At 45.0% G+C, this 27699-nt stretch overlaps 1 protein-coding gene across 1 annotated transcript in view; it reads right to left on the bottom strand.

The window, feature by feature from the left end:
* LOC146198282 (parathyroid hormone/parathyroid hormone-related peptide receptor-like) overlaps positions 1-25819 on the bottom strand; it is a 350560-nt gene extending 324741 nt beyond the window's left edge. The window contains exon 1 of the mRNA XM_084593693.1: positions 25193-25819. Coding sequence (XP_084449819.1) covers positions 25193-25243 — 51 coding nt within the window. The 5' untranslated portion in view covers positions 25244-25819. The remainder of the gene's footprint in view (positions 1-25192) is intronic.
* Between the last annotated feature and the right edge of the window lie 1880 nt (positions 25820-27699).

Here is a 27699-nt window from a genome sequence, read left to right as displayed (position 1 = left end):
CGTGTGCTGTGCGATGTCAGTGCAAGTTAAAGAACCCCAGGTGGTCGAAATTTCCGGAGTCCTCCACTACGGCGTCTCTCATAGCCTGAGTTGCTTTGGGACGTTAAACCCCACAAACCAATATGCAGATATCAAAGCACATTTTGATGCTCATCGATGCTCGAGCACATTGTTCTTGCCTCCAGTGAATTGCTACGTTCTTGTTTGCAATTTCGCATTGCAAGCTTTTTCCTGACTCACAGATATGAAGGTGCGTAAAAAGACGAGTGGCAACGATTATGATTTGTAATGACGCATACGCTCGCAAGTAAGAACACGTAGGAAACAATGCTATTAGCTTGTGTGGGAGCTATGGTACACTTCCATGCCTTCATTGCTTCAAGTGATTTGTAGAAAAGCGCACTTGGCCCGTATATACAGAAAAAGAAACATCTAATCTATATTGTAGATTTCTCATGCTTACCAGCGCACATCATAGATGCGAACCGGTTCGGTTCTGGGTTTCATGCCATCCCGGTCCGTCGGGTTAGAGTTTCGAACCGCGCAATATATACCTGTCCGACTTGAGCTCCATACCGGACCGTTCTGCCCCGTTTGAGTTGCGAAGGGAAAATGCCGTCTGCATCGAGCTCCACGCCAGAGTGGTCGGTCGTGTTCGAGTTCAGAACCGGGCATTATGACCTATCCGGTTTGAGCTCCGTGTCGGACAGGTCAGTTCGATTTCAGCTCCGAACATGAAATTATCTGTCCGCTTTGAGCTTCATACCAGATTGGGCGCTCCGGTTTGAGGGCTATCCTGTTTACACTTTGTGCAGGACGACTCACACCAGTATGTGATTGATAACGGATGGGTATGTTCTGGTAAAAGCTGTTTTAGCGCGATACGCAATTTTCAACAACAACAAAAAAAGATTTTTCTGTGCGTCTGCATTCTTCTCTGATCAAAACGCTCATCAAGCATGTTTTGGAAGCATTTGATCAACTACACTGTACAGCACAGCGAAGGGACGCGTGCCACCAGCTTACTTACTTATATAAGCAATTAAGGGGCTGCTAACGACGTCATGTTTCCTATGGCAACCATCGCCCATGCCGTGCACCTCAACGTTTTCTCTCTCTGTAATTCATTTAAATTGTGTTCACGGGAATTAAGATCGGAAGGCTTTTTAAATTTTTATTGTATGCGAACCAACTATGATGAGGGGAACAAATCTCACAACATATGTTCTTTGTGTCCTTCGTAATGCACGAGTGTCTCGAAATCAGAGACAAGTAAGCTTGGATTTTCCCACGTGGAGAGGGCTGTTAGGAGGTTTCTTCAATAGTGCGCTCATGTTTCTTATCGGTTATGGCCAGCCTATAGGCTCGGCGGAAAGGATTGTTCGGTGATGCATTCCTTGTGTTTATAATTGATTTGTGATTTTTTACGGTACTTATGCCCCTCGGTAGCTTTCTTCAGAACTTTTCAGGCTTGCTGCTGGAGTTGTTCATTTGCAAGTCCCAATTTGGCCAATTAAACTAGATCGGCTAGAGTTCTATATATGTTTTGTGTAATTAGTTATTAATAAACAATTATATTTCATATTAAAATATTAATGCCGATTAGCAGCTAAACTCTTGTCCTACAGTTTGTAGGATTAGAGTGAAAGTGTGAGTTGCGCTGCGGTCAACAGCAAATAACTTTCACGAACGACTCACAGGGATAGAAACCTCTTTGACAGATAGTTTCCATGGGAAACGCAGAAGTCCTACCAAGTCAACCTTCGCACAGGTTTGATGATTTGGCTTCGGGATAAAGCAAACGTGTTTGGAAGTTTAAAAACATCCTTCCTAAGAACGTGAATGTATCTGCGTAGTGCAGCTACACCAAGAGCGCTTATGCCGCCTGGAAACATGGCTGTTTCCTCATGATGAAGGTCTTGGCGTCTACTGTGGGTGATACTGCGGAGAAAATGTGAAAACAACAACAACATTGCACCCAGGTTGATGTTGCTGCTTCCATTCACCCCTGAGGAAAAAGCAGCATCAGCTATTGAGAGCAGACTGTACCATAATCATGATGCTCTTATGTTGTCGAAAAACCTACATGTTTCACACTCACTCTGGTCCTTTCACAGTAGGAGGTCTTATCTTCTCGTGCTCGAAGAGTCATCAGGGAAAGCTTCTGCGTAAGACGCGCCATTGGAGCTGTGGAGATGTTTCTTTGAGCGAAAAACAAGCAATACGGGCGTAAGGCAAGCACAAGAGCCTTGTGCTAGAGCGTACAGCAGTAAAAGTCTCGTCTACAGCATGCATGCAGCCGAAGAGCCGGTCAGCAAGAGCACAAATGCGCATGCATGCAGTACGCTGCGATCTGCCACACCCATCTCCCCTTCGGTGCCGCCGGATACAGACGAATCGTAAAAGGAAGCCCCCCCCCCCCCCCCCCCCCCCCCCCCTCTCTGGACTCTAAGCCGCTGTTGCCGATCGTATATGTTCGGCCGTGCCCTTCGGACCAGCGCGGAAGTTGACCTGTCAAAGAGGATGTGCAAGAATGGAGCAGGGTTGCCTACGCTCACACAGTGCGCGTTCTCTGGCTTGAACCTGGGAAACTACTTGCAGTGAATGCGCATGTCTGCGCTCGTAACACGCGTGAGGCGTCTCTTGAACTATTTATAAGCTCCAAAAATGGGATGTTTTCCTAGAGGCGTATTTTAGAAGCAACACGCTATGCAGTGTAAACAAGGCTTGAGAGTTCCTGCTTGAAAAGCCGATATTTCTGTAATTCAATGAGGGGATTTGCTTTAGCGGCGCTTTATGACTTTCAAAATGTGTCCCAAGTAAATGTGTCTCTGTCTCCAAAATCTGATGTCTTGTTTCGTTTCTTTTAAAAGAAGGAAAACACGTTGAGGTGTTTAAACCTATGTCAGTATACACAGCGGAGAAAAAAAAAAAACACGATCGTTTTAAAGGCATAGTCACTCTGAACACAGAAAAAAGAAATTGAGAAATGGTTCTTGTTGTTGGGAGAGGACAAGATTAAGAAATGGTCTTTGTTGCCGGGAGAAGACATCACTACTTTCTAGAGCCATTCTGTTCTGATGTGCGAAAAGGCAGGACTTCCGGTCCGCGAGCCTAGTCTTCCGCAAAAACGGCCGGTCCGGAAATAAGACTGTCTAGTCTTTGGTTTATGGGCGAAGCGATTATATCTTTCATAGTTCTCGGTACAATACCAAACTGTGAGTACACGTGATCTTGGCCTTCGGGGTCACGTGTCATATCCCTGTGCTTCGAAGGAGATTGCAAAGCGTGTCAAATATCAAAACGTGTTTGGGATTGTGATGCAAGCAAAACGATTTAGACTCGTTTGGATGTAGAGGGAAACATGCTATTACTCGTTAAAGGCTGACTCGATTTCTATTTGGTGACAAAACTCGCAGGAAAACAAATATTACGAGATTATGCGATCTCCTATCTGGGCTGCCGCTGTAACTGGCCAATGGCACCATGGATCTCTGCTCTTAAGAGCACTGTTGCTAAAGGCGTTTTTTAGGCCCCCGTGAAAGATGGATTCGTAGTTGTTCAAGATACAAGAGAGCACATAGCTCTACTGCTCAAGTAATATATATTATTGCCTCCAAACTGTCCTAGAGAAGACTGAAGGAATGTGTTCAAAAGCGGCATTAGTTTAAAGCCGGAACAGTGTTAGAGCTGAACAGTACGTGTAAATCGTTTTTTCTTGCAGGCATACAAACCTTCCACTTTAAAACATAATTCATCATCAGCCTAACTACGTCCACTAAAGGACAAAGATCTCTCCCGTATGCTTCCACTTAGGCCTGCCCATTGCCAGCTGAGTTGATATAAGCCGAACAGACTTCCTAATCTTATTCGTCCGCATAATAACTTTCTGTCGCTTTCTGCTACGCTTACCTACTCTTGAAATCCAGGCAGTTACCCTTAGCGATCAGGCTGCCTTGTCGCAACTGCATGCGCTGATCACGTTCTCTTAACGTAGAGTGGGGGTGGCTGCTCCTGGCCCTACGGGGCTGGGACTCGTAGGTCGCTACTGATTGCAGAGGGCGCTAGCCTGCTACCATATTTTTATCTGTTGTAGGCCGTCATTTCACCCGATACCGTTTCGGTGGTGGACGACGGCTGTTGCGACGCGCGTCTTTCTCCTCCTCTACTTTTTCTTTCTTCTCTATTTTCTCTTCTCTCCACACGAGGCAACGGAGGGGGCTCAACTAAAGAGCCAGTAGCAGGTCAGTGCATTTTCTTTTCCTTCTTCCTTCAGCCGCAACAATTCAACAACAACTCCTCTTAATTTCGACTACTATGTCTATGATTCGCGTTTGTCCTAGACATATACTATCCTGTACTCTTGACTCTTAACGGCTGGGGGACGAAGACTGTTTCGACGTGCGTCTTTCTCTCCCTCTCTTTTGTTTTCTTTCCTCTTTGTTTTCTTCTCTGTCCGCACGAGACTGTAGAGGTGGTTCAGATATAGAGCCAGTAGCAGGCCCTTGCATTTTATTTTCCTTATTCATCCAGTCGTGACAACTACAACAACTCATAACATTACGCCTACAGTTTTCTATTCCTTAGATCGGCGCGTTTTCCTGGATTTAAGTTCACTCCTTTTTGGCCTCAACGTTTCTGCCCGATAGGTGGATTTTAACTATTAAGGTGTAGCTCGTGTATATTTTTCTCTTAAGCTATACTGATAACTATCACCTATGATTTGCGGATAGCCCCGCCGTGGTGGTGCAGTGGTTAAGATTCCCGACCACTGTGCCGAAGTACCCGAGTTCGATCCCGACCTCCGGTGGCTGCGTTTCCATGGTGTGAAACGGAGAGGCGCCCATGTGCTGCGCGATGTCAGCACACGCTAAATATCTCCGGGTGGTCGAAATTACTACATACCCCTCCAATACAGCACCTTTTTCTCTCTTTCCACTTTCACTCCACCTTTTACCCATCCCATACGGCGCGCGTCTGGTGTCCACCGCACAAGTGTGACAGATACTACGCCTTTCTTTTCCTGTGAACCAATTAGTTTTGGTCTGAGAATACTTGCGAAATGCCATCCACTGATTCTTATTGATGTAATTCATTCAGGTTTGTGATCCATACCTGCTGTAACTTGCCTTAAGTATCCCCATACCAGTTCCAACGTCCAGCACATCGCTACCTCCCCTAAACGGCTGTTCGGTTCCGAGAATGCCGAACATTATCCAGCCCATATGTAACGGTAAACTACTAATATTCACTGCACGATTGCTTTTAGAGGAGGTGGTGAAATGTTTCCCCATCACATATTTTCTTTTTTTCTTTTTTTTTTCTAATGTCCAATCGCTATCGTGCTCATTTCTCAGCATCTATCTCAGCTAGGCACATAGCAAGTAGTTGGGTCCACTAATCGAAAACTTGTGAAATTTATGTCTCCTTGGGTCTAATGCTCCAGTAAAAATAATAAAAAAACAAGCCTTTCAAGGGTAAGTAAGGCGCCACCACGGGAAATCTATTTAGGGCAACACGCACACCTTTTTGTATACACTAGGCTTGTCACCGGCGCATTTCGGAAGGGTTGCTAGTCACTACTGCGCAGGCGCTGTAACCGTGGCAACTAGTTACTCCGAGCCAAAGAAGAAGCCAGTCCATCGTCGACGAGAAAATTCCAGTCAGACTTTGTGAACAATCCGTTTGTTAGCTTGCGCTGCGCATGCACAGGCTGAACCGAGTTGAGCCGCCCTCAACGTTTCGGTCAGTTGTTGAGAAGTGACTTTTATCGTCATACTACAGGTATGCCTTCTACCCGGTGTTAATGTTAACCAGTGAGGAATAATGTTAACTTTTTTCTAGGCAAAGTGGGAGGCATTTGTGTACTAGAAATCGAGATGCATAATCTTATTTTTGAAATCATCTCAGCAGTAGCACGATAGATAGGCTAACAACAACTCCAGGTGTCGAGCATCGCATCTCTAGAAGGAAGAATCTGTGAGAAACATGCAGAATAGTTCGGCGTGGCTTTGAAATAATTTGCTACTAAAATTTGCAGCGTAGCAATGAAAAGCATCTGCATGTATTCTTGGGTTCAACTTTTCAATACTTGAGTAAAAAAAAAATTCAAAATACCTTTTGTCACGAGGCGACGAGTGAATTTGTATTCTGCTTTTCTCTCTCAGTTATAGTCCCCGCATCTACAAAAGCTTCCCTCGTTGCAAATATCGAATATCAACACAACGCAACTTTGCATTTTCTCATTTCTAACTGTAATAATAATAATAATAATTTGTTCACAGGAAGGTAAAGGCGCGGTAACTGTCTCACTTGTTTTCTGTGGACACCTCAACCGCGCCGTATGGGAAGGGCGGAAGGTGGGAGTGAAAGTGGAAAGAGAAAAAGGGGAGCCGTAGTGGAGGGCTACGGAGTAATTTCGACCACCTGGGGATCTTTAACGTGCACTGACATCGCACAGCACATGGACGCCACTTCGTTTCGCCTCCATCGAAACGCAGCCGCCCAACACCACCTAGACGAACTTTGTCTAGGTGGTGTTGAGCCGCTGTGGTCGGGTTCGAACCCGGGAACTCCGGACAGTAGTCGGGCGTCTTACCACTGCACCACCCCGGCAAAACAACTATTATGCGAGAGCACTGGTGGCATGCGCATCAATTAATTCTCATGTGGCATATATCGAGCTGAAGGTGGCGATGGGACAGGGGCAACCAATACCTACAAGCGCGCACAGTTTCTTCCGCAGTTCAGTCGGAGACTCAGGGTAAGCTACATTTAAACGCCGAAAAGTGGGCATTGCCTAATCCTTCAAAGTGTTCTGCATTTTAAATTGCTCTCAGAAGCTTTTCATTGCTTGAAGGTAATGAAAAGCACGCGGATCAAATTGCCAAGGGATGAATCTATATTACGTTTTATTTTCCCAGGAGAAGATGTGAGGAGGCCGAAAGGAAAACTGTGAGATCCTCCTGTGTTCTACAGTAGACGTCCGAGGCAAATGGATCTGCTATCATTTATCCTCGTTTTCTTTCGCAGGATACCGGGCCCACTGGCTTTACACATTAAAGAGCTCCACATTTTATCTCGCTAATATTTCTCTTTGCCAAAGCATAGGACCAACGCCTGTCCTTCTTGAACGCTAGCCTTAGCAGTTAAGGAAAAAGCTATCACGTTTCATTTGTAAGTCTTATGTGTGCCAGGGGAGCTATATCACACAGGTCACTGACCTTGGTCTTTCCTTAGACTTTAATTTGAGAGACGACAGCGACACCTACTGCCGTTCTTTCGATGAGATTATATTTTCAGAAGTCACACGATCTCCTAAAATGCTCCTGCGTTTTAGGAAGTAGCAGAATCTCAACTTTGCGATAGGCAATCCATCTTTAGTGCATATATCTGTATCTTGTTGGGCTGAGTAATGAAATAAAGACTTCTTGATCTTTCTCTAGCTTTACCATATATTTGTGACCTGGGCTGAACGGCGTCACGAAAATAAAGCTGAGCAATAACGTCTGCTAGAAGACACACTAATTTTGCGACATAAATAAGCTGTTTCCAAATACGCGGCCGAACCAGGTTTCACGGTCAAGGGTATACATAACATCACACATTATTCCAGCACCGCTCTAGATCGCATTTAGTAAAGGTACGGCAGAGCTAACCTGTCATCACCATGACAAGCGCCTTAAATATTCCCTCTTTTTTATTTATTTAGTTATTTGGCGGGAAAGTGTCATCTTACTTTATTATTAAAAACCCGCTGTTAACTGGCTACAGGAGGTGGATTCGCTCATCAGTGTTTATCTCGTAATTAGTTTTATCTTCGACTATTCCATACTTTGGCGCGATTAAATACCCGTTTCTTACGAATGTTGTAAAGTGTTGCGCGGAAAAGGTTGCTGTTCGATTGGAGCCTTATTCGGAATGGTGAACGGACGGGATATACACCGAGAGCAAACGAACGCTACACCAACACTGCGCCCATCGAGTTTGCAACCGAGCGAGCATCCGTTGCGCGATATGCTTTCCCGATGACGCATACGCTGGTTTCGTGTTGCTTTTTGTCTCCTCGTACATATCACGCCATTCTGTCCGCGAGTGCAGAACAGAACACAATCTTCGCCATCCACGCTCAGAGAGAAACAAGGCTGTACTATGACGGGTTGTTTACACGGAACTAACGAAGGCAAGGCGACTGAGCTTCGCAAGCTTTCAGCCTTAGGAGCGAACATCGGATGAGGAAAAAGGCGCTTGAAATGTTGCAGTTTAAAACTTCGACTAACTGCTGGAGGCCTAAAAAACGAAAAAAAAAGGGGGAGCCTGCAACCATCAAGAAAATAAAGGATTCCAAACTATAATAATACACAAACGTTTTCTCAGTATCACCCAGATACTGAGAAAAAGTTTTTGTGGTATCATAAGGTCGTTCAGTTCGCTGCTGGACTTGAAAACTGAGCACAACAGCTGTTTGTGAATTACGTGAACCTACCAAGGCATTTTTATCACAGCTCACAGCTATATCAGTAAAGGTTCCGTTCCTCAAAACGTCCGGCATCGGTGTTGTTGGTGTTGTCGGTGACGGCGTTATGAGCGAAAAAGGAAAAGCCCGTGGCAGGTGGTAGTTGGCAGGTGGCATGGCTGTGCACCAGCTGGTCATCGGGTTGTATGACGTCACGAGACCAAATTACATGGCTGAATTTGCAGACGTTGCAAACTAGGGCTCCTTGCCCATTGAGATGTGAGAATTACTTCAGAATACATACTTCTTTTAGGATCCTTGAATCTTGTACATACATCTTTTAGGATCCTTGAATCCTGCTCTGCACCAGGGACATGCGTGGTGCGCGTTCGTTTGGGCACGGCTTCGTTAAAGCTGGGCTTTATGTCTCTTTAGGGTGGTCTTGCATGTAATAGGATAGCTTACAAATGTATGCTAATGAGCGTGCGTGGTATAATATAGCCGCAAGCACAGGAGTATAGTGATACGCGAGTAGCAGAGTGCATGTACGCGAGGGATCGGGAACCGAAGCTGGTAAAAAGGAACCGGCGTCCTCCTCCCCCTAAAGTTGGAGCTTCGAGTTCTTCCCAATGAGTTCCTGCACATAACCTGTTTCGTTTTTCCTTGAAAAAAAAAAACGCTCTTTCATAGGACTGACGCCCGAATCTTGTTCAGAAGAGCCCCCATCGCATTGGCGACCTAATTCCTCCCCACTCGTCAATAGCAAATAGATACATCTGCTGGATGTGATTGCTTTCGGGCTACAGGTACGTAGCCATTCCACTTGAAAAGGCAACTCTGGGGGTTCTAAAAAGAGTTTGTGATGATATAGTTCAGTCATATTTCTTACATTGTTCACCGCAACAAATCGCTTTTCAAGATACCGAGTGGGACCACTTTAACTGAACGAAACAAAAACATCGAAACTCCAATCGGTGATTACGAACTTATGCTTTGCATGAAACAACGACGATGTTAGAAAAATAATATGGAAACGCACCTACGGCTGTTGAATGGCTGAAACAGCGACAGAATCGGAGGCGTCATTTCATAATTACTCACACAACCAGCTATATATTACAAAACTTTGTTCGGGAAGCGGTGAATGTTCCGCACTTATAAAATGCAGTGTCGTTCATCATTCATCATGACAATCTGAACTGACACCACGGTATAGGCGAACTTTAAAATCGATTTGTGCCGGAAGGAAATTCCACGTGGATGCCAACATGGTGCACTTAATTAGGAACGAAAGGAACGCATGTAATATATTTATAATTTAATTAAAGATGCTGCAATCCATTATAGATATTAGCAGGGGTGGGAAAGAGCAGAATAAACTTAGGAAACAGAACAAATTTAAGGCAAAATACATTGTCAGATCAATAAAAAAACACGCACGATATGCTTCAACACAATGCACAATGAAAAGAAAAACAAGAAAGAGAAAAATAGATATATTTGAGCTTTTGCGCCGTAAGAGGAGATTGGCAGTAAATAAAGAAGGCGAATTGAGTTGCTGTCGTATTATTTGTCATTCTGATCAGTCCCGGTTCTGGGAAAAAAATATCATATAAGGTAATTATTTTTTTGCACGGAATACTGTCATAGTCTATGCCTCTGCCCGGTGGCATATCCAGTGGTAAATATAATTATATAAATGTAAATAGAACGCACCCACAACTGTCCTTTAACGCTAACGTGGCAGCCCCAATAAAAACCGCCATTGATTACGCAGTTTAGAAGAAAAAGCTATTGCTGAAGTTAATTCACATTTTGGGACGTCATGAAGAATGTTTTATAAAGAAGTCATGAAGAAAGCGAATATTTTTCTATAAAATATATAAAGTGGCTTAGAAGAGGTAGCCTACTGCCAAGGAAATGTCTTCACAAATTCGCGCTTTATTTGTTCGTGTTAAAAGAGGCTACTATCAGTGAGGACGATTGCACCTACAGAGGATGGTTGTCTAAAATGACTTTTAGCTCTAGTTTATTTCACGGCATGCCAGGATAGAACCGTGCTGATTTTGTCATTAGCTGCGGAGTATAAGGACTGCGAGAGGCGCCATCATGCGAGGCTGCGCACTAATTACGACCACTCAGAGGTTTTGAACGTGGGGCGGAGTCGCGATCACTGGGTTCAGCAGTCGCGCACAAGATCGACCGTGCGCAGCAATTGCGGCTTCTTTAAAGGGCCACGGACCACCCTCCGGTCGAACATATTTTATTCCCTGGTGAATATGAGGCTTTGCCCCCGAAACGCAGAACAGCAAATACTTTTTGAAAGGAGTAATTAGTAACGCAGTTGCAGCCACCGCAATCTACCTATCCTGCCGTCCCCTCGCCGAAGGTTTTTTCCTCTCCTGCCTGCCCATCAAGCCTCAGCCATGCCTCCGCAAGCCAAATTCCCCTTCTTTCCTCCTCCGCGTATGGCAGCAGGCGTGGTGTCTGCAGGAAGGCTTTAGGAAGGGCGCAGTACACAGAACGGTCTCAGAGCAGAGGCACCGGGTGCACGAGTGAAACGGGCAGAGAGAAGCACGCAGCGAGCGGCTCACACAATTAGTGGTCTCCGCCAACCTTTCACGCGTAGTCAGAGAGACAGACCAATAGATGCCGTCCTGAGTAAGTCCCGGGCATTTACATCACAACTCAGGATCGGCGGCCAGAGGGGAGGAGAGGGAAACTGGCTTTCGAATGGGAGCATGACAGAGCTTTGATTTGCATTTTTGCTGCTTTCCGGTGCGAGCATCGCTGTAGTATATTTGCAGAGACTATCTCCCAAACCTAGTCGAAGCTTTGTGTATGTTTGTTTAGAATTCCATACCTCGGGTCAGTGGCCCTCTAGGCATGTCTACATTCAATCAAGGTAGCGATAGCTTTCTTCTTGTACCAGAGTGGTAATCAATAAAACAAAGCCTCTGAGCTCTTCTACATTATGTCAGCAACAATCGCAGACAGTTTTCGCTTTGTTATCATTACTGCAGTTCTGCTCGTCGCTTATTTTACACATTTATGGCTCCAGCCATTGCTGTTTCTCATATATATTATGATATTGCCAATGTAGTGGCGGGCCCCGTTCAAATTAGACCCTCTGCAGATGATTGCATTCTTTTTCGTGATATTTATAACCATAGGGATCAATTGCTCTTTACCTCCAGTCTCAATAGCATTCTAGAGTAATGCAGTAAGTGCTTCATGAAACTGAACATATATAGGTAAAACAATCATGAAACTACCAAATAAGGTAGTCATACATTCATTCATTCATTCCAGTACCGCCTTACATCGCACCCGCTAACTGAAATCAAAGAATAAAGATACGTTGCAGTATAACTAATAAACTTAACTCGATTGACATGTTTCTGGCGCATGCACACCTTCATTTCAAAACATTTCTCTCCTAAGACATAAACTAAAGCAACCTCCACAGAATGAAAAATCCTTGATACTCATCAATCATAAGACCTAAGCTTGAATATGCTTATGCTGTTTGAGAACCGTACATCAAGCTTAACATTAACGCACTTGAAATCATCCAATGCAAAGCTGTTTATTTCAGTTTTACAAGTATCACGCAAAAAACTCACCAGCTGAGCTAATAAAGCAACATACCATTCCAGCACTCCAATTGTGACGAATTATTTAGAGACTTCATTATCTTTTTTGCTAAACCACAATGAAAGGTTAACGAAATCCTAGCCATACCTGGAACCTCTTAACATCGGTCTGAAAAGGAATCGTAACGAACATAAACTAACTCCGTGCAGTTCTAGAGCGAGAACATTTAAATATTAGTTTTTCTTCGCGCACAATAAAGGAATTACAACCGACTACATCTAGTCTAACAAATAGCATCAGCTAGATAGACCCGATTGAATCTTGATATCTTGCGACTAATCTACAATGATGCTGCTGCTCTAAATTATATTTCTGCGTGAAATAAAGGAAACAGGGAAAGATTTCCTACACTACTGTAATCTCTTATGTGCTCTGTTTGATTACTGTGCAAAGTGTTTGGTTATTCTCCTCCTGGCTGCTGTAATTATTGCGTTCTGCATACGCCTATTTATGTGATAATTCAGCGAGACTTGCCCCTCTCTCTAGGGTCCATCAAAGAGCATGCAGTTTAGAGTAAACAAAAAGAAACAATGTACGAGTACTGAAGTGTTGCTGTCCCGTATACAGCATGGGACGAAAGGCCCACAAATCGACGGGATACCTGTATTGTGCATTTTAGGATGTTGTGGGGTTAGCACGCAAGGGTTGATGCCGTTATGGAAGCAGTGCATATAAAACATTATGCGTCTCTGACGCCAACAGCAGCAATAACTGAAGTAGCTGATATACGACGACACAGCAGGTGTTCATTAAAATGGCAATTCAGCAAACACTACAGAGCACTGAACAAACTGAAGTAAAGAGCTTTCAAACGAAATATCTTACTGCCAAGCAGGAAGAACATCAAAGTTTCGAAACAAGCCCTCCTGAACGTAAAACAAAAGACCAAGACTCTTGGAAGCAGATGAAAACACTGAAAAGCCAATTAAAATTCTGTTGAGCTTCATGTAACTGAAATACCGATAAATGGCTGGCTCAAGTTCATCACAATTTTTGTTACTCTATATCATCATCAGTAAGCGCTATTAGCGCAATTGCATCCTCTACGCCTGGTCAAAAGAATTCTACGGGGTCTGAATTTCCGAAGGGGTCTCCCACAGTATCCCTCAAAACCTTAGTGCCTTCCAGACACTAAATATGAGAGACCAAACCAATCAATTAACCACGACCTGTGACGCCTGTGGCGCCTTGCCCAGCGCAACCTGCCTAAGCTCATTCGCTCACCTGACAATTTGCTGCCACATCGCATACGTTTAATTACACTTAAAATCAGACACGTTAAACCGCAAAGATTCACTTTTTCTTGGCACTAGCACGTTCATTTCTGCTTATTGACTTCGTCTATAGGGCGTCTAGGATGCTAAAGCGCGCTGCGGCCCCAGGCCGTTTGCTTCGCGTGCAGCGTCCGTCGATGAAGTTGGCATCGGTTAAAAAGAACAATTAAAAACGTGATATGTCGGGCATGGTGAATACCTATACTTTGACTACACAGAGAAAGTGACCTTGATAGGTGTATGTCATTCATACATCAGTCATACAATTTACCGCGCTTGCTCCTGGGACTATACTTTGTTCTTTTTCTGCCTTTTAATGTTGCCTTTGTCATTTGCTCTTTCATAGTTCACTGAATTATCTGCGCTTTGCAATCTTTTTTGTTAAGCTCTAATTCTAAGCGCTGTAAATGAGTGCTGCGGTCTGCACTTCATAGAGAGGAGTGTTTTTGATTCCGCATGTGGAGGTCGCCAGGCAGGGGCGACCGCGGCCACATTTATTTTGCTCCGGCGCTGTGGGATCCTCTTCGTCTTTAGGTGTGCAGAGGACGCATACTTGCAAGGGCCGTCAAACAATCGTTCGACTAAATGTTATATTGTTGTTACATTACAGTTTTATAGAAAGCTCAATATAATCGCTCAGGAACCACCAAGCGGCACAGCTATCCTGTCATCAATTAAGTCTGTAGCGTGGGAGCCAAAATGAGTTGTCACTTCCTTTATTGATATTAAGACTCATAAGCAGGGTTGCTATACGGCAAAGCTTGTCAAAAGGATAAGAATCGACAGATATTGAAAGTTGAGAAATGGTCAGAGCTCTGAGAGGAGTCTTTAAGCAATGTGGTGAGACAGCTACAACGAAGAGCTCAACATTTACGTCTCCTCAAACGAGCAGCATCAAAAGGCATCTGCGAAACGGGCCACGAACCGCTAGTCCCGATGGTGGCACACAGGGGTGAAGGCGCGCCCTTAATTACGCTTATCGCATCTGCGACTCGTAGCACCGGCACGATCATTGAACCGTAGGTGGTCGGACGCTGTCGAGGAACCCACGAATGTAGCATTTCACACGCGAGCGCCTCAAGTGCGCCTCAAGTGCGCCTCAGTTTACGCCAGACGTACCTTGAAAGAGTCATTAAGTTTCGTAACAAAACGCGACAACACGGCCCTTCTTTGGATTTGTGAGCTGTTTTTGTTGGAAAGTTGTATTTTTCAACGGCGCCCGTCTCCGGTGCTTGTTAAAAGCCGCATGCCTGCTGGATTCGCGGAAACGGCGATGTTTACAGAAACAGCGGCTCAGGCTTTTTATTTTAGACCTCAATCTTGAAAAATGTCTTGACTAGATGTAAGTTCCTGAAAAGAAAGAACTAGAAAAATAGTGGGAGTTTTTATTGCATAAGCAATACTACGCCAGGTTTCAGACTGTCGCGTAAACCTGGCCGGTAGCCACGTTTGACCTTTAGAGCGACCGCAGATGGGGCTCCTGTTCAAGCCATCGGGTAAACCCGGTTGGTAGCTACGCCGCGCAGAAGAAGCAGAAGAGGAAGAAGAAGAAGAAGTGGAAGAAGAAGAAGAGGAAGAAGAAGAAGAAGAAGAAGAGGAAGAGGAAGAGGAGGAAGAGGAAGAAGAAGAAGAAGAAGAAGAAGTTACGTTGGCTTTGCTTACGCAACTATACCAGGTTTAACTAAAGCTAAACACCAGCAAATTTTTTTTTCCTTTTTTTTCCTCATTGTTCAGGAGAATGAATAACCACTAAAATTACATATGAACCTTTTGCCAGTGTAGCACCTCACTATGCTCAGTAAAATTTGGTGTAAATGAGTTATGCGGGAGTATAATTTAGGCGACTCAATTTCTCCTGATGACGCATGCAGTTTCTACTGTTTTCGGTTCGAACTGCAAGAGTTATAGCGCCACATCATGTACATTCTTTCACCTCACAGCTTTGTACAAGGAAAAGGGCCGTCATTGCCATTGTATGGTCGTTACGTTTGAGAGCGATTGAGCGAAATAAAGTGCCAGACATGTCACAATAGAGCAGGAAGTTTGCATTTGGCTCTGTAGCCACTGCGTGGAATCACTGCCGGATGTCGCGTAATAGTTCCTGCGCGAAACTTGAGCTTAGTTTCGGTTTAGTACGGAAGAAAACGGCGGAATTCTTTGAGCTGCAGGTCTTTAGAAAATTGTTTTTCTTTGTTTCAAACCGTCATACCGGCTTTCAAACCGTTCACGGCTTCAAACTCCCCATTTTGGGCTAACCAGATTAACTGCAATAATTAGATAGCTAATTAATGTGTTTAAAATAATTCGTTGTTTGTATAAGTAGAAGAGTTTTGCAGCAAACTGTGTCCGCCGCACGTGAGAGTTCCTTCAAATGCATATATTTTTTTCTCTTTTAAACTCGTTGCTTTAGAGGAATTTTTGAGAGTGTTTGCTATAAACCCAGTACATGGCAGCACTCCTCAGTACCAGTGAATTCAATGAAACCCACGAAAGAGACTATACTTATATCTTATTACTGTGCCTATGTTTGGTGGCTTAAATTAGTTGTCGGGGTCACATCAGCAAAGTGCCGATTGAAGTGATATGCTCATTTTACGCCACCCAACTCTTCACCCTTATTACCTATTTTTTTTGTGTGTAATGTTCCTTCTGCTGTCAAAAATATTACTGACGAAATTCCTTACGCAGAATACGTATTTAGATGCAACTACAGTGGAAATGATTTTTTTTTTTATAATGGAATTGTTTTGCCTGCGTAAGTATGACATTCAGTTTATTTCGTGTGGTATTAGATTTCTTAACCTCGCCTTCACATCGCGAACGTAAAGAAGCGTGACGAAGGCTGATCTTTAAGCTCTGACACGGTTGACATGTTTGATGGCAACCCAGTGATTTGTAATGGGTGTTTTGCGACCAGAAGAACGCCCACATACTGAGTAAAATCCAGAGAATTCATTTGTTCTGAGAGAAGTGCAAGGCTATCCTCAGCTTGCATTTCACAGTAAAGACAATCAGATGCCGTCTGATCGCAGTATGCCACCGAGGGCAGGAACTCAACCGAAGTATATGCAGCGGTGCTCCCTTGACCTAAAATTAATAGTCGGCCGTTTAGGCGGTGAGTTATACAGAGCTCACTTCAAGCAGGTCTGATAGTAAATGATAAATACACTTGGTCAACAAACGCAGCGGCAACATTATCCGCCATTTCCCATAATATACACCCCGTGCCCTGCCTGGACAGCCGTCGTGGTGCCGGGCCGTATATAGAGGAGCGTCGACATGCGTGGTGACTGATACCCCATTAGCCGGCCAAGTCTCTCTGCCTCACGCCGCACCAGATCCGGGAAGTTTATTGAAAGCGGGGCATCCGCGTCTCACCCCGACCGAAGTGGTTCTAGGGTCAGCCCCCGGGTCCCGATATCGAGACCCAGCGCTTAAGTGTTCGGAGCCGAGTTATTGGAGTCCCGCGCACGGCGGCTGACCCGAAAGCGCTCTCGTTTCGAGAGGACGCCGCTTGCTGTTTATCTGCCGCCTTTCTTTTGTTTTCAGTCCTTCCCACGCCTTGGGCCGTCCTCTCGTCTGGCCTCCTCGTGTTGGGATCGATGTGCGAGGGGCTCATGTCTCAATCTGGCGCATACACTACGCGACGGCGCTCCATGCTTCGTCTGACGCCGGTCATTCGGTTGCTCCTTTATTGCATCGCGTTTTTACTTCGATATCCAGTGAGGATGACGGCCACTTGCGTGTCGGCCGCTAGGAAAAACATACCACAAGGAAGGCTCTCGTAGATCGCCACGATGGTGGGGGAAGGAGGGCGCGACGCCTCGCTCTTTGACCTCATTTATTAGAGAAGTGAACGAATTTTGGTCAAGCTCTTCGTCGTCTTAGTACTCTGTATATTGATCGTTCTGTGCTGCCTGATATGGAACTGGAAAACTAACTTTCGGCTCTAATCTATCATTGCAGATGCTAGGAACTCCAAGAATCTTCCTGTGCCGATATTACCTGCCGACCGTTCCGCTGAATGTTCATAAATGGAGCAATAGCTACACCCGTTTCGTTTCAAAGGAACTCGGCCACGTTTGATCTACATTTTCTTAACTATATGGCGCACGTTGCAATTAAAAATCTGTTTTTACCAAAAATATTTGCTGTTGGTTTAGCTATAGTTAAGCATAGTGTGTATGCGATAGCTTTATTCGCGTCCCTCTCCTCGGGCTCCATGCTGCAGCAATGGCCTGGCGCGCTGCGCGCTTCTCTTTATTTACTCAGTCACAATTTGACGTCAATTGGCACGTGACACCGAACCATATGCCCACGTCATAGTTCATCACTTTAACCTTTGACCTTAACCTTTGACTTTTGTTACCATGAGGTACGACACCATAGCGACGCCACAAGTGTTTCGTGGTTTGACCTCTGGCTCACTTGAAGGTCATATTCCTGTGCACGGAGACCTTGACTTTACATCGTGTACAGAAGCTATCGCTTAAAAATTGTATCTCGAATTTTGTGCCGAGTGTAACTAATCCTGCGCTGCGTGAAGGTATCAGCGATAACATCCGCTTTTTTTTTTTTACGTGATGAGGCGTCGATTCCAGAAATTAGGTTGCACAAAAACCTCATACCGCCTTTCTAATGCCGTCACAATAACCTAAGCTTTTTCAATGGATCATTGTTTGACGGCGGCAAGGTACCCATGGAGTACACGAAGCTGTCGATGAACGTACAGTACTGCATGTTTCCCTTCTCTTGCCCCAGCGATCTCATTTCCCTTCGGCACCGATCGCATTTTCTTTTTCATATTCAAACGACGTGCGAGGCCTATTTAATAATTTTAAATGGCAATATTCTCAGCAGGCAGGCATGGCCACTTCATACGTTCCCCTCTCCTCTTCATCCACTGATTTTTCACAAACGTAAACAGTTTTTCGATTCATCGCTCTCTTGAAACACATTCCAGATGTCTAGCCTGCAAACCTCTGAAAGCACAGCCTTTGCAGCAACAACCTGATAAGCCTATTCGCTCATGACTGCTTGAATTCGGTGGAGGAAACCAAATTCACAAACGGTGCATGAGTCCTGCGCCGCTACGTTCCGGGAACCTCCTCGCTTATAACGCAGAACGCTGAGGCCGAGGTTCTTACAAAGTGCATTCGGGTCAATGAATACAACAAATCTCGTCATTCCAACATGACAAGAGTTTCGATTTGTACCACATCAACTATTTAAGAGTTTCGATTTGCCTAACCTCAGTTATTTTCATTGCTCACCTATCCGCATCAGCGTTGATTTGCCATTCGGGTCAATGAATACAACAAATCTCGTCATTCCAACATGACAAGAGTTTCGATTTGTACCACATCAACTATTTAAGAGTTTCGATTTGCCTAACCTCAGTTATTTTCATTGCTCACCTATTCGCATCAGCGTTGTTTTGCCGAGACCATCCTGGAAGCCCAATTTCGTTCGCGTACATGACATCAGCGTTGATTTGCCGAAACCATCCTGGAAGCCCAATTTAGTTCGCGAATATGTGAGGGTTTTTAGCTGGACTCCTGTCGTTGAGCTCAGGCAACGTCTCACGACGCTCCGCATTGCGTGGTATGACTGCACAAAACGCTGCTGGATCGGACTCTTTGAAAATATTCATAGCAGAGAGTCGATAGTTTTTTCGACTCGAGAGAACAATGCCTTCCCCCACGTTTTAGTTCACCGATCTGGCAAGTGCCAGTGAACGTAAAAAAAAACTTAACCCCCACCCCCCCTTCCCTTCCCTCCTTTGAATCCACAAGTTTTCCGAACTCACGGAGCTTCTGCCTGCCCTACTGTGTGATCTATTGAAAGCTGATGGTGTATCGCCAGACAATTGCGGCGGCGAGCAATATTTGCCTTTAACACGTATTGGTGCTATAAGGTGCACTCAGCACTCCGTCGATCGCTTATAAAAATTTGGAGAATAACGTGAACGTTGAAAATTACAGCCGGTTAAATGTCTTAAAAGAGGCGGGAAATGAACGCAGTGGGAGGAGCTGTGGGAAGCGCCCTTTATGAAAAAAAAAACAAACAACTGACGCCAGGAATGGATGGAATGGATGGAATATAGGAGCGTCCCCTTTGAAACGGGTGGAAGCAGTAGCTATCATGCTCATTTTTCTCCCTATATCTTAATTATTGATCTAGATTAGTTAACTAAACCATCATTCTATTTATTAAATTTTTGTTTCTACATTACTAACATTATGTAACTTCTCTGCTTTTAAGTCACCAATCTTCCAGTCGTTTTTTGCTAGTTTTCACCGCCGGTTTATTCACCCGGCCACTGGTATCTCTAAACCCCAGAGCTTCAGGAACAGTGACTAGGCCTGCATCAACTTCTGGATGGATACCATTACATTCGAGCATAATATGGTCAATTGTTTCACTGGAGTTACCACATACAGCACATGCGTCATCTTCAGTGTTAAATTTCTTTTTGTAGCTGCGTGTTCTAAGGCACCCTGATCTAGCTTCAAATAGTAGGGCACTGCCTCTTGAGTTATCAAAGAAAGCTTCCTTCCTGATCTGCATTTTCCCCTTTCGGTATAATTCCACACTCTGTTACTTTTCCATCGAATTTATCCAATTTTTACCTTGTGTGCTTTTCACCTGTTGCTTAATGCTCTTTATTTCTCCGTCCTTGTGACTAGCATACTTACTAGTTAGTTTCCTAGTTATTTTCCTACATTGTGAGTCAACGCTTTTCAGGATTTTACTCCCGCGACGACCCCTGGTGGAAGGGGGCCCTATTAAATGAAAAAAAAAAAAAAGCTCAGACGTCGTGAATAGATATTTTATTTTCAGAACATCTTTAATTCAAGTGTGCGGCAAAATTGAAGGTATGAAGAGTACGTATATTTTACCATTGCACATGTAAGAAAAGATCCTATAATTACCAGCCGTGTGAAACACCTGAATACTTTACTAAACGTGCTTTAATTCCATACTCTGGATTCCGTACTCACGATTCTTCATAAAAGATGCTTGCTGGGACAGAAAGAAAAGTATGCCACGTCACGGGTCGGTGTCAGTGAGTTATTGTTTGTGAAAACGGGGCTGACATGAAGAAGGGAAAGGAGGGGGGAGGTGGGGGGGGGGGGGGGTAATACATATGCTTCCCTCGTCCGTTTCTCCTGACCGCTACAATAACACCATACAGGGTCACATAGCCGGAGCTCGTGTACAACGTAATAATTCGTGCACGCCGGAGCCACAAAGAAAGCGCGTGGAAAGTTCTCGTGCTCTCCGACCTCTCCTTTTCAGAGCTTCCTTATCTTGTTCTCTCGTGCGAGACCTTCGTCGCGGATTAAATAAACTTTGTGCGCCTTCCCCTCTGGAACCCCGTACGAGAGACACGTGATGCAGACGCGAGATACTCCCTTGGCGACCACACGAGCGAGCGTGAATGGCAGTGAGAAGAAATTGAAGGGACAAGGAGCAGACGTCAGCTGATGTTTCACTGGTAGGCCAAGCAGGATGCGTACACAAAACACAGTTTCTAAGCGCGCGTAATACACCAACTAATGGGAATAACGAGATGCCCCGCCATACTAACGATGTCACACACTTTGCTATCCAGGCACAGGAATTCTTTTACGGCAAACACTGTGACAGGAATGATATAGCTTTTAGCCCCACATCCTATCTTGCAATGCACAGTGTCAGTCATATACGGCCTCATTTAGTAAGTAAATTAATTTAGCTGTTACAGCCACAGTGGGCAGGTACCAATTTATTTGACTGGAATTACTTTCCAGCTGCCAACGTTGACCGAAGGTAATTCGATTGAAATAAATCCACATTTAATAAATATGAAATTGAAATGCGTGGCGAGCAAACAGTCATTGAATTCAGTTCCTTTAAATGCCACTTGTCAAGGTGGGCAGGCGCAATTGAATTGAATTGTATTAACGTAAAAAATGAATTGGATTGCTAGAGGCCCACGAAAGAGCAGAGAAGACATCTGGGAAGAGGGAAAGGGAAAGTGTAGGGAAGAAAAAGAGTGCGGGGGAGCTAATGGGTGGTCATAGTGGATTGCCAAGTAATTACGAGAACACAGGAATGCGAAACCGGAAAGCGGCCGCCACGAAAAAGAACCCAGAAGCTGGCCACCGTGGGAAAATGTTATGACGAGGATGGAGGAATGGGGAACCTGAAGGCGTTTCTGCGGCAGATCCAGGGATGTATGCATAAACCAAAGCTCTATGATAGCTTTCACTCAGTCATGCACTGAGCGTCAACCCTAGCTTTACAATTGGTTTTTACGTCACAAGCGACACTGTGCCCACCGACATATTTATGTTGAAAAAAAATTTGCACCACAAAAGAGTCGGACACAAGCGTAAGGAACAAATAAAACAGGACGGTTGCTTACGCTTGTGCCTTGTGTTGTCCGTCCTGTTTACCGATCCCGCGTGTATAACAAACGGGAGATGCTCTGTGTACGATTGCGCATTTACAGGTGGTCAATTTTCCTGTGTACTTTGCGTGCATTCCTTTTCTTTTCTTTTTTCTTTTTGGCCTCGACCCCAATGTTATACATGCCAGCAAGTTATTTGTTGCTGCAAATGCGACTGGGATGTCACATATCTCGGCGAAATTCAAGTTTAAGGGTACGTAAGAGAACAGAATTGCTTCAGGTGCCCCATTCACTGCTATCGTTCGTGCTCAGAATAGTTATAATATCACCAGCGCTCACCGCTTCGCTTCGTTGCCAAAAACGGCTTCTGATCACAATCGCGTAATAAAGCCAGTTTAGAGCCTATAACTATTGCTTGACCAGCCGTGCTTAAAGCCCTCTCGAAAGAGGTCGCGAAGCGTTGAACAAGACAGAGCATGGCTTGTGGCGAATCAATATTTGAGCTGAAGAACAGTTTGCTTGTAAGGACATTCGGTTACGTGTCAGGGCTCTTCTACAGGCCATTCAGGCAGCCGATCATGCCACAGCGCAAGATGGTGGCCAGTCAAGAACAGGTCTCAGATGCGCTAGGATATGTCTCACATGTCAATTATACGCTTCCTGTTTCATTCACTTGCCCGTTCGTCATTGGCCTCGAGTGTCTGCGAAGCGAATGTTGACAGCTGGCCAGCAATGAGTGTCGCCGGCTGCGTTATCGATGGCGATGCCGCGCCGAAGGGTAGGAAAAAAGTAAAAATGGCAATTCGGGAAATTAATCCAGGCTGAATTCAATGCATCAGCATTGTCAGGTTTTTGTTTACGTTGAGCGCCTGATTAGCTGGAACTGTCTGTATACCTCTCACAACTTTGCATGATCACCCAGAGACCGGACTGCAGTTTTGCTCTTGCAAACTGAACAGTGCTGAAGTCAGAAGGTCCATAAAACACAAAACATTTGTAGCCGGGTAAGGGGTTCCCTACAGCAAACAAAGCGCACTGCCGAATAAGCTATAAAATCTGGTTTTGAATCTCATTTGGCATCTATTCTTTTTTTTTTTTTTTTTAATCTGGCTTATGATAAAAAGCCTTCTGCGGACTTCTTCAGGGGGAGAATGACTCGAACTCAGGATTATTTATTGTATTAGGTGCAATCAAATAGTTCTGATCCTCGAAACGATTCCTAAATTCGCTCAAAGTAGATTCCCCTCTTTTTTTTTTTTTTTTTTGATGCCCGAAAATGTGCGAGTGACACTACGAATTTGTCTAGTTCCCGTCCTACCACCTTGGAGTTCGGGATGGCATGCAGGAGATATGCGGTTTGAAGAGCTCACAAAACAAGTGTTTTTTGCGATCATTAAGGTTGAAACTAGGACAATTTGGTACCGATTTGGTACTGAATTTAACGGCGTAGAGGGTGGCGCGGCATGACACTTGTTTTGGATATTCTTCCTGCTGCCGTGCCCTGACGTGCTTTTGAACTCTGATTCAGTGTCAGCGTGGTCAAAACAGCATTGACTCGCGTTAGATTCGTACGGTGCGCCTTTTTCTCCCCTCGTCATCCCACCCTTAGCGTGCCTCGCAGTTGCCGAGGAAACGAAGGGGTCCCAATTGACATTCTTCTGAACTGTTTTGGATTTCATTTTATTGTCCAGACTCTGCTTGCTGTCGGGCAGAGAGGTGGTTAATTTCATTGACGCCTATACCCTGATAGGAGTAACCTGTTGGGCTTTAACTTTGTCGTGTCTTCATTTTTGTCTTGGTTTTTGTTGACCAAGCGCGGCCATAAGGTAAAAATAAACTCGGAGTACCTTGTTCATAAATTCTGTGTTCTTAGGAAATACCTTCAATTTACGAAGATAAGCCAAAGCAACTATTGGTAATTCTACGCGAAGCAATGCATGGGGATTCAGCACATGCAGGTATTCTGTAGGCATTCAGAGTGTTACACTCTTTAAAGAGCCTTTCTTTTAGCGAAACCATCCCGACCTACCTTTTTCAAAGATAATTCGTCAGAATAGACTTACATTAATTTAACGTTGTTTTATTTAAGGCCGAAGTTTGCCCCGTCACAATTATGCCGCTTTGCGTGAGTAATTATATACTGCGCGTGACGTCATGTTCGGATTTAGTCCCGTACTCTTGTATTTTTTTCTTATTCCCTGTCCTGCCGGCCTCCAATACGTGATTTTCTCTTCGACCCTATAAGGAGTCCCTTACAATATTTATTCTTCGACAGCAAGTTGCATAAAAGTCAGTTACCGTGGGAGTCTCTTTGCGTTAATTCTGAATACTACTTCGCTTATACTCTACTTTTTAGCTGCTATGGCCTCAACGGTGTTAGAACTAGGGTGCTGGCTCTACCCGCCCGGTAGTTGCAGAACAGTACGAAGAGCGAAGTGCTATTGCTCGCAAAAATATCTCTCTTGTTTGCGCACGATAGCGGGTTGCAAACCAAAGCTAGAAATAACCTTGGCTTGAGGTCACCTCGCGCCGTGTTCACATAACATTTTGATTTCCCGATTACGCCATGTAAGAAACGCTAGTCAGCTCGTCAACTTTTTTGGTGAAGTTTAACAATCTAGCTACCTTGCGCGCCACTTGCGCTAAGCTGAAAAACATCATACCATGAATGAGATTACGATCGCCTGGTATAAAATGCGCACGCACGCTTTTCATTGCCATAAACGAAAAAAAAATTGATTTGGAAGAAAAGATAAGCACCTAGCAAGAAGTTTTTCACCTCCACTACTAATTCAAAGGACGGGTATAAGTTCCTGCACGCCGAAATTATCTTGCCTCAATTACCGATTAGTACTAAAATACTTCATCAAAGAGGAACATTATCAAGTATAAACATAAAATGTCGCCATCTGCAACAACATTTGTAGCTTATCATTAACATTGCACTAAGACTACAGGGCGAACTAAATCGATGCATTTGTTGTTCCGATTATTTTGCCGGCGAATCTTGAGCCGCGCTGCTTTCGTTCGAAGAGGCGAAGATACACAAACAGATATCAAATTACCTGCCGCGTGCAACAACGCGGCCTGTTGAAGCAGGGCAAACCGAGGAAGCGTTCGGGTCGCGGGGTGTCATCTCTGGCGAAGCGTGACCCCGCTCGCGCATGGTCACGTGACGATGTATTGGTGTCCCAACGCGGAATCACTGCCGCCGCCCTGCGCCCAGCATTGCTCAAGCAACATGGGGACTCGGTGCGACACACATATCTGCTTGAGGCCGAAGCACCGAATGCGGCTACTGGAGCCGCCGAGAGTGACAGTGGGCGGAGGTGACGAAAACAGCGCTCCCCGTGATAACAGCGGAGGAGGAGGGAAAGCAGAGCGGAAGGAGGAGGAGGGTGCACTCACCCTCAGCGGCACCGATGACTCGTCGTGGACCTCGTCGTACAAGGGCATCATTTCGGAAAGCAGATTTCTGCGGCGGCCTCCGGTGGCGTCGCGCTCGTGTCGTACTGGAAGCGAGCACGCGCCGACGCCTCGGGTAACGCCGTAACGCACGCCAACCCCCTCGCTCAATCATAAAATAGCGTCCGGCGATAAGCGGACGTCCGCGGCGGGAGTATGTCTGGGCTGGGGGATGCGAAGAGACGCGGCGGAGAGAGGGAGGTCGTGGCGGCGTCCACGACTTGCGCCGCCACTCGACGACGATGTGCGCGGCTGCTTGTCCCTCGATTCGTCCCGAAGACGCGGACCATCTGGAGCACCGCCGGCAGAGCCAAAACGAGCGACGCCGACGGCGCCTGAGCGAGGACGGTCACCGCTCGAGAGGCCTTCGGAGAGAATCCAAACCTCAGCCGCTGTCACAGCTCACGCGGCTAAAAACTTTATGTACCCGGCGGGCATGAAGACAGGGACGAGATCTCATCCTGTTGGAAAGTATAGTCTACGAGGTGGGATCATTGAGGCCACAGCCGCAAGTAAATGTGGGGAGTGACTTAAGTGAGGCGCATTTTTCTGTCTATGAAAAGGGAAAGACACTCAGCACTTAATACTGGACTGCCAAGTCGCTGACTTTTCAAGGGTCGCACTGCTAAACAGCCACCTTTCGTGAATCGAAATATTGTGCTTGTACTGGATGCTCATCGAAGTGAAGGGAAGAAAAATGAGAAGCTTGATGCACGGGGCTAATGGTACGAAATGTGAAGGGCGACATCAAATACATGTTCATGATATCTATTATTGGGGCTTCCTGCAAGTTGCCGTAAGCTTTCCTTGGGAGTACTGATTTCATGAAGATAGGATGAACCAGGCAAAAAGACGCACACAGGAAAGGAACTGGACTGCCAACTGCTTATTTTCGAGTACGGGACTGAAATATATACACGGCACTCAGTTACACCACCCTTTCACATGCGCTGTCACAACACTCCTTCGTGGAAACACAAATTTGCAATGGCTGCTACATGTTTAACTGTTTTTCAACCAGTTCCCATTGCCAACTTCCTATGCATACTATATTTGCAAAAGCAGCGTCATAAAACATTGCAAAAACAAAGTCAGCAAATAAAACAGCAAAAATCAACAGAATAAAACAACAAAAACAAGGAACAGCAAAAACAAAAACTAATGCGTATAGGTATCCGCATGGGTAGTAACTTACATGCCAGATACCTGTATTAACAAAGCCTGGGGATTAGAAAATAATTCTAAGAACGCGGCTTTTTTTTTTTTTTTTTACTCTGAAGGGCAACAGAGTAATCCCTACTGCATTAGTCTCCTTTCTTGGCAATCCAGAAGGCCTCAAGAACCCACGCGTCGTCTTATTTCGATTCCTGACAAGAATGTTTATACCACTTTGCACTCTATGTAATGTAGGGCCAAATTACACCCAGTTCCCTTTTCTAGAGATTTTGATTGGTCCAGTGCTCTATCGTTATTGCAACTACTCGTTTGGCCTATATAGACCGAGCTGTAGGTCAGTGGAACTTCATACACCACACTATCTGCACACTCCACAAAGAGTTCGCCATGCCTCTTCTTGCACTGGAGGCTTTTTTCTTCGCTTAGCACGTGCGCACAACCCGCTCAGCTTTCTCAGGGCTGAGAAAACGACAGGTACGTCATACCTGGCAGCAAAAGTTTTAAGGCTGTGGTGTGCACAGTGCGCGTAAGGGACCTCTTATGGTCTCCCTTGTCGTGGCTTGGTTCTGGTGCTTTTCTTCCCTTTCATTTTCTGCAAACAGGGTATGTGCTACTGCAGACAAAACACAGTTTGGGAAGCCCGACTTTTCAAGTGTGTTAATCTGATTGTTAAACTACCCTCAGCCACGCGAGCATAGGACTTGATCAGCGCAGATTCCAAACAAAGAGAAGCGATCGCCCTTTTTGCCGTCTTGGAATGCGTCGAATCATAAGACAGCAATTCTTTCTTTGCTAATTAAAAATACATACAACAAGCATGCGCTCCTGAATATTTCACATAAATATATAAATCTGTCCCATGTACCGCGTCTTTCTGGCTAGTTCATCCTATCTTCATGCAATGCCCTAACTATCTTAACAATTTGCCCTATTATGATTGTTCCACTCGGTTTTAAGGGGGTCTCATTCTCCAACTTATTGGCGCAATTTATATTATACTTTATGGATGTTCTGACTTATACATAGCAGTCAATCTGCGAGACGAAATCCCAGTTCCCAAAGGTCCTTCGACACTTTTTTAGCTGATGCCATCTCACCCTTTGAAGGTACTGAATAGCACTGACGCTTTGAAAGCATTATGCTAGAATTCGGATACACCTTAAGTGTTGTTTTTTTTTTCACTGCTAATAAACGTGTCCAAAGTAGGCATTAACAGTTTGTCGTAATTAATATCTGGCATCAACGCTGTTAATTTATCCTCTTCTCAGAAGACA

Source organism: Amblyomma maculatum, chromosome 2 (assembly GCF_055883805.1).
Source record: "Amblyomma maculatum isolate TAMU_Amacu chromosome 2, ASM5588380v1, whole genome shotgun sequence".
In the NCBI taxonomy this organism is placed as follows: domain Eukaryota; kingdom Metazoa; phylum Arthropoda; class Arachnida; order Ixodida; family Ixodidae; genus Amblyomma; species Amblyomma maculatum.
This window is presented reverse-complemented; position numbering and strand designations above follow the sequence as displayed.